Source organism: Cebus imitator, unplaced genomic scaffold (genome assembly GCF_001604975.1).
Source record: "Cebus imitator isolate Cc_AM_T3 unplaced genomic scaffold, Cebus_imitator-1.0 Scaffold0, whole genome shotgun sequence".
Lineage (NCBI taxonomy): Eukaryota > Metazoa > Chordata > Mammalia > Primates > Cebidae > Cebus > Cebus imitator.
The window spans coordinates 5,181,629-5,189,764 of NW_016107315.1; the positions used below are offsets into that span (position 1 = coordinate 5,181,629).

Sequence of the window (8,136 nt, forward strand, 5' to 3'; positions counted from 1 at the left end):
ACAGTTTTGATAATGCAGGAAAAACGATCGGAGGATAGTACCTGTCACCTGGTAAGCCTTCAGTAAACTGTAGTTATCCCCATGATATGTACTGAATCAAGTGAACCCTGAGTAGATGTAGAATATATTTATGACTTAGTTTTATAAAAAATTAGCCAAGAAGGCTGGGCATGGTGGCTCACGCCTATAATCCCAGCACTTTGGGAGTCCGAGGCAGGCAGATCATGAGGTCAGGAGACCATTCTGGTCAACATGGTAAAACCCTGTTTTTACTAAAAATAAAAAAATTAGCTGGGTGTGGTGGTGCTCGCCTGTAGTCCCAGCTACTCTGGAGGCTGAGGCAGGAGAATTGCTTGAGCCCAGGAGGTGGAGGTTGCAGTGAGCCGAGACTGTACCACTGCACTCCAGCATGGATGACAGAGTGAGATCCCATCTCAAAATAAATAAATAAATAAAAAATAATAAAAATTAGCCAAGAAAGACCAAGACAGAGAAAGATTAAAATGTTGAAGATTGTACCTTTCAAACACAGTAATATGTGATTAGCTATGCAGGTAGATACATCCTCATACAATCTCTGGGCCATGAGACTTAGTAGCATAAACCACAACACATTTTCCAAGAACCTGTGTCACTTCATTGTCTCCAGACTGAGCATGTATTGAACACCTAGTGGAATATGAGATGCTGGGCACAAACCTACCCACTTAGAGCACAGCTGCTCTGTTGGCTCAGAGACCCTGCCTCTCCCAGTGCTGCACTCACATGGAGCAATAGCAGTGGTGCTTTGGAGGAGGATGGGGCACAAGCCCAGGGCTGCTCAGCACTCACACTCACTCTTACCAGAAGACCTCGTTGCACCGATTACACTGGACTCGGCGAGCTCTAGGCTCCTGTACCCGAATAACCATGGGGCAGTCTGCACCAGGGCACAGCTGGAGTTGGTAATGACTCTGTGAACAGACCAAGGGGAAACAATGAGGACACTCTTAGTTGTTGTCTACAAATTAGAATACCCTGAATATTCAAACATTTTCTGTTTTCCCAGCTCATGACTTCTATTAAGGGGCTATATGAATTCAGAAGGTATGTCACGAAGACCAAACATAAGCCAGATATTAAAGAGGAACTTTGAACATTTAGCTTAAACCAAGTAGCAACTCACTAGAATGATCTAAGGTGATATAGAATTGCACCAGGCATGGTGGCTTCTGCCTATAGTCCTAGCTACTCAGGGGGCTGAGGTGGGGAAGATTGCTTGAGGCCTGGAATGTGAGGCTGCAATTAGCTGACTGCACCAACGCATTCAAGCCTGGATGACATAGAGAAACTCTATCTCTGAAAAAATTAAAAAATAACAAATAAATAAAAGAATACAGAATTGCATGCATGAGATCAAAGTGCACATGGACCAGGGCTGGAAAGAAACACAGTCTTGTTAGCTGTGCATAAGATATCTCTGAAGGCCAGGTGCAGTGGCTCACACTTGTAATCCCAGCACTCTGGGAGGCCGAGGCAGGCGGATCACCTGAGGTCAGGAGTTCGAGACCAGCCTGGTCAACATGGCGAAGCCCTGTCTCTGCTAGAAAACATAAAAATTGCTGGTCCAAAGGTAGTGAGTTATCTCAATTGATTGTTCACAGTCAGTTACAGATCAAACTCCTTGTTCTACTCTTTCCCCCATTCTCACTACTGAACTTGACTAAAAAAATAATAATAAAACAAAGAAAACATAAAAATTAGGTGGGCTTGGTGGTGTATGACTCTAATCCCAGCTACTCAGAAGGCTGAGGCTGAAGAATTGCTTGAATCTGGGAGATGAAGGCTGCAGTGAGCTGAGATCATGCCACTACATTCTAGCCTGGGCGACAGAGTGAGACTCCATCTTTTTTCTTTTTTTTGAGAATCCATGTTTAAAAAAAAAAAAAAGGTATCTACCAAAGGCAGCAAGCAGCACAAAGAACAAGGCCTTCTGTTTATCTTGCGGCATGTGCACAACAAGACCCAGACCATAAATTAATGTGATAAATTTAGGCAAAAAGACAAAGATGAAAGTTATGCTGCATCAGATGGATGGCTTGAGCTCAGGAGTTCGAGAGTAGCCTGGGCAACACGGTGAATGAAACCCCCGTCTTTACAAAAAACACAAAAATTAACCAGGTTTGGTGGTGTGTGCCAGTAGGCCCAGCTACTCAGGAGGCTAAGGTGGGAGTACTGCTTGAGCCTGGAAGGTCAGAGGCTGCAGTGCGCCATATTAGGGCCCTGCAGCCTGGGCAACAGAGTAAAACCCTGTCTCAAAAAAAAGGAAAAGAAAATTATAATGCATGGAATCAGCAAAACTAGGCAGATGGCCTAATAGAGGGAAAGGACTCCAAAAGTAACCATGCTGGAATCCTGGACAAGTTTTCAAATTACTCAAAAAGCAATACACCTCTCTGCTCAACCATATAGAAAACTGAACGTAACACCAGCTCCTATATATACCTGACTTGTATTCACCCGCTGATACACAATAGCTTCTTTAAGCAACTATGTATAAGGTGGGCATGTCTGTCCATTCTGGGGAAGAGAAAATCAAAGCTCAGAGGTTAAAAAAAAATTTTTTAAGGCTGGGTGTGGTGGCTAACGCCAGTGATCCAAGCACTTTGGGAGGCTGAGGCAGGCAGATCAAGAAGTTGAGATCAAGATCATCCTGGTCAACATGTTGAAACTCCGTCTCTACTAAAAATACAAAAATCAGCTGGGCATGGTGGCACACACCTGTAGTTCTAGCTACTCAGCAGGCTGAGACAGGAGAATTGCTTGAACCCAGAAGGTGGAGACTGCAGTGAGCCGAAATGGTGCGACTGCACTCCAGCCTGGGTGACAGAGCGAGGCTCTGTCTCAAAAAAAAAAAAAAAGTCAGTGGTCACATAGCAAGCAAGTATCCGAGTTTCACACAATGGTGTGTCTGACTCCAGGTCCTGTGCTCTTCACTATCACTCTAGTGGTTTTCAAGCTTTTTTAAAGCCATAGAGCTCTTTCTTCAAACACCATCACTTAATGTCAGCCTAGTCTATAAAGTAAGTAGCTGTGGTAACCATCTGATGGAAGGTAGGCCCAGGAAGAGAGAGCGCAGAACAAAGGCTGGCAATACCTCCACATAGTCCCTGAAGAGGTAGCGCCTGTATTTCTCTCTCAATTCTTCATTGGGAAGCAATGGAAACACAAAGTCCTCTGGTGTACGGAGCGGACAGTCCTGGGCCATACAAGAGACTCCTGTTGAATAAAAACAACCTGATGGACAACCATACTGCAGAAGACACAACTTGCCCCCCCAATTCAATCAACAAATCCAGATTCCATGTAAGAAACACTTCAAGCAACAGAATTTATTCAGAGAAGAGAGAAATTAGCATATTTTCACATGATGAAACTAAAATATTATCCCAAACTATATAACTAACAGCACCATTAAATAACGAAACCATTTTTAAAATCCTATAATCCCAGCCCTTTGGGAGGCCGAAGTGGGTGGATCACGAGGTAAGGAGTTTAAGACCATTGTGGCCAATGTAGTGAAATCCCATCTCTACTAAAAATACGAAAATTAGCGGGGCGTGGTGATGTGTGCCTATAGTCCCAGCTACTCAGGAGGCTAAAGCAGAAGAATCACTTGAACCCAGGAGGAGGAGTCTGCAGTGAGCCAAGATCACTGTACTCCACCCTGGCCAACAGAGCGACACTGTCTGAAAAAAAAAAAAAAAATCCTTATACAGGGATTGATCGATTTACAACCTACACAACTTACGACCATTCTACTTTACGACCACAATCGCTAGCCACGACTGCTCCGCGTCTGGCAGCGCAAAGGTTGCCCAGCTGCGCGTACGACAGTGCGGACCAGCTTCCGGCAGCACTCCATCTCTGAGTGCACCATTTCAACTGTTATCCCAGAGTCGGTACAGCAATTTGTGTTTTGTGTCTTGGATATTTTTCATCAAACCCCTCCCAAGATGTCTACCAAGAGGAAATTGTCTTCGTCTACGCCTCTTTGTCTACGGTTTATCTTTACTGAATAAACTTCTTATACATTTCGCAGCAATGGACCCAAACATCGAACGATTTGCAAGGATTGAACGGATGGCGCACGATGTGTTTCGTCCGTATTGTGAAATTTATGAAGAAAAAAAGAAACATACAATTCAGACAAAGCTCACCATGTTTATGAAAAAACCAACTCCGGTAACCCCAACTGCTGCCTCAGATGACGACATCAACGATCCTCAGCCAAGCACCAGCAGCCAATAAAATGTTTCGTACATGTTTATATATTTTGATATGTTTTGCAATTGGGAAAATGTTACCTGTGGTATTTTTTACACCTGTATTTTGTATTTTTGTATGCACTTGTATTTTTTAATTTTGTATGTTTTGCAAATATTAAACCAGTTGTACTGGTAATGCAGTGTTTTACTCAAACCTGATGAATGTAAAAATAAGAAACAAAATGGTGTAGAGATGATACAAATGGCATAAAATGAACAAAGAAAATTATGATATATAACAATAATGAAAGAAAATTATGATAAAATATGACTTAAAGATTTTTATAACATCATTTCACAGTACTGTACATATAGCCTACTCAACTTACAACCAAATCGTGTTACGACCAGTCTGTCGGACCCAATCGTGGTCGTAAGTCGAGCACTAGCTGTATAGCGTTCTTGACTAACAATTGAGTTTCGTGATGTTATGTACAGGTGATTATCCCCGATTGTGGGACTGATTGATTGATCAGTCATATCACCGATTGATATTACCGATTGTAGATCCCAATTAATGCAATGCTAATTTGTTTCAGTATCATCAAATCACAGTTTAACAAATACTCCTGCAACTAATCGTCAAATTTGATTTCTGCTGTTACCTAAGATGCAGCAGACTCTTGTGGGCTTATGGCTGCCACTTGTGGAATTAAGGTAGGCAGCTTAAAGGATCAATCTCCCAAAAGGTGAGAAAAAGTAGCTCTGCACTCATGCCAACATTAACAACGGTATCTTTAATTTTCTCGTTTTGCTGAGGACTGTGGAAAACTTGGTCACTGTTTGTAATGATGTACTTGAAAATCACTAGTTTTGATGATAAAAACCCCAATCAGGCTCAGAAGAAAATACTCAGTTTACCTGAGTATATGAAAAGGCAGAGTCAAAGATAAACACTTCATGCCAGCCTTTTACCAGTTCTGCGGCAGACTCACCCACGCCCACGCCATCCTTGACAAGAACTGAGCAGTGCTGTTCCCAGCAGCTTCGGCAAAACTGGTGCTGACAGGCCAGAGAGAGTAGGTTTTCCTTTCGCACAAACTGCATACACACTGCACAGTGGTGAGGGGGATGGGATGTGGAAACCTGGAGAGAAGTAGAGCCACATGAGCCAAAGGGGAGTCAGAAGCAGGAGGCCATAAGAGTACCTCATACAGCCGGGTGCATGGGAAGTGATCCTTACCCTGCAACAACTATCAAAGCTCAATTGCAATATGTGGACTCTGAGTCCCAAGGGTGCTAAGCTAAAAGTATATACTAGGAAGGCTTCCTGAAGGAGGTAGCAGCTGAGCTGGGCTTGCAAAGTCACTAGGATTCAGAGGCCGAAAGAAGACTGAAATGATAACTTACAATGGTTTATAATGGCAGACTGAAAAATTCAGGGTTTCAGAATTGCCAAGGTCCTTAGAGGTCATTTAGTCCAACTTCTTTTAGAAGCTACCAGGTTTATTTTGTAAATTACCCATTAAGCACAGCAGAGTTGCCCCTCACAACTACTAGAAACCCAGTCAGAAAGGTTATTAGAGGATGAGTCTATAAAGCTTCTAACAGCCAACATTGTAGTTTTACTGGTCAAGGACAGTGGTTTTACTATATCGATGTGCCCAAACCACAAAATACTACAGCCTTTACCAAGTTACAACTCATCCATAATACACCAGATGTCACATGTTATTAATCTAGGGGGAGGGAATGTGGAGATACCGACTAGGGAAGAAACTCTTCTAGAATGTGGGCAAATAATTGTAGAGCATGAACTCCAGAATCCATACCATGCCACACAATCTGGCAGAGAAAGACAATCTGGGGACCTTGTCTAAAACCACAAACCAATGGAAAAGTCCACTTACTAGAGCATTAGGTTCTTTTTGGTTTACTGGGAATATAAAAAAACAAGTTGAGGAAAAGAACTGGATTCTCATATTTATCTATTTTGTTTCTGGAAACATTTGTCCTAAGAGGCTGCAGAAATTATGTGGTGATCTGAGCCCCAATTCTGCCTTCCAAGATCTCTTTTGGCATGGTCCTCATATAAAAAACATTCAACAAATGTTCGTTTAGCTCCTAGATACACAGGAAATTGCTATGCATTGTTTAAATACAGCATCTACGGTAGAAGTGTTAAAACGATATGAGTTAATCACGACAATGCATATGTAAAAGTTTATAGATATAGGCCAGGCATGGTGGCTCACGCCTGTAATCCCAGCACTTTGGGAGGCTGAAGTGGGTGGATCACGAAGTCAAGAGATGGAGACCATCCTAGCCAACATGGTGAAACCCTGTCTCTACTAAAAATACAAAACTTGCTGGGCGCGGTGGCTCACGCCTATAATCCTAGCACTTTAGGAGGCCGAGGTGGGTGGATCACCTGATGTCAGGAGTTCAAGACCAGCCTGGCCAACATGGTGAAACCCCATCTTTAAAAAAAAAAACAAAAACAAAAGTTAGCCAGGCGTGGTGGCACGCACCTGTAGTCCTACCCAGGAGGCTAAGGCAGGAGAATCGTGTGAACCCAGGAGGTGGAGGCTGCAGTGAGCCAAGAATGCACCACTGCACTCCAGCTTAGAAACAGATGGGGACTCCACCTTCCAAAAAAAAAAAGGTTTATAGACATAATTAGGTGAGTTTCCAGGGGAATGATCCAGGAGACAGGCTTTGTCAAAGAGGTGGCTTAGATTGTTTTTTGTTTTTTCTTTTTCAGATGAAGTCTCTGTCACTCAGGCTGGAGTACAGTGGCTCAATCTTGGCTCACTCCAACCACCAGTTCCCAGGTTCAAGCGATTCTCATGCCTCAGCCTCCCAAGTAGCTGGGATTACAGGCATGCACCACCACACCTAGCTAATTTTTGTATTTTTAGTAGAGATGGGGTTTCACCATGTTGGCCAGTCTGGTCTTGAATTTGTGACCTGAAGTGATCCGCCCACCTTGGCCTCCTAAAGTGCTAGGATTATGGGCGTGAGCCACTGCACCTGGCTGGACTGGGGTCTTTAAAGGTGACTTCCCTTCCTATAAGCAAAGGTGGAGACAGAGTCTGGACATTCTAGGAAGGGAAGGCACAAACAGAACAGAATAGGTATGAGGTAATCTCAGAAACACCAAAAGCACCCAGAAGGAATGGAGTGCAGGCTGAAAATGTAGAGAGGAAAGTGAGGCTGGAGAGGGCGCAATGACAGGCAATTATTTATTCCTTATCTATCAGGAAACTTTTCAAACCATAACAGATTTAAGGCAATATTAGAACAAATATTGTGGGCATACTGAACTATAAACAAAGCAAAGATAGTTCTTAATGACACTGCACGCCACAGAAAGAGTCATGTGCAATTAGAAGCCTCATTCAAGTAGCAGACACTCACTTGTTTTGATGGATTAGGCTGAACTCGGGCCTCAACGAGCAGTTGAGCAGAATTGGACTTGTATCTACAAAACAAAAAGCAGAAATGAAGGAAATTAGAAGCTAAAGACATTTTTACCCCTGCACATTAACAGGACTACCATGTTTTGTGGTCACAATGAAGCATCTTTGCCTCTACTTTCTCACAGAACTAAGCTTCCTTTTATCTCAGTATAAAGACTTTTTTTTTCTCAAGACAGAAAATGTGAAATATAAAGGAATAATAAAAAGGAAAAATAAAAAAACATAAATCCTGGTAAGTTATGCTACATTTAAGAACCTCAGTTCATCATTCATCAGAAAACACCAAAGTCAAAAGCCAAGCCATAAAGTGGAAGATAATTCAATATATAAACTTCTAGGCCAGGCATGGTGGCTTACGCCTGTAATCCCAGCACTTTGGGAGACTGAGGCAGGAGGATCACTTGAGG

The 8,136-nt window shown here is 42.8% G+C and overlaps 1 protein-coding gene across 1 annotated transcript in view; it reads right to left on the reverse strand.

The window, feature by feature from the left end:
• The window catches only part of ARIH2 (ariadne RBR E3 ubiquitin protein ligase 2), an 88,406-nt gene that overhangs the window by 28,931 nt on the left and 51,339 nt on the right, over positions 1-8,136 (reverse strand). The window contains exons 5-8 of the mRNA XM_037744935.1: positions 7,668-7,731; positions 5,243-5,393; positions 3,137-3,258; positions 844-953 (exon numbers count right to left, since the gene is read on the reverse strand). Of these exons, the coding sequence (XP_037600863.1) occupies positions 844-953; positions 3,137-3,258; positions 5,243-5,393; positions 7,668-7,731 (447 nt within the window). The remainder of the gene's footprint in view (positions 1-843; positions 954-3,136; positions 3,259-5,242; positions 5,394-7,667; positions 7,732-8,136) is intronic.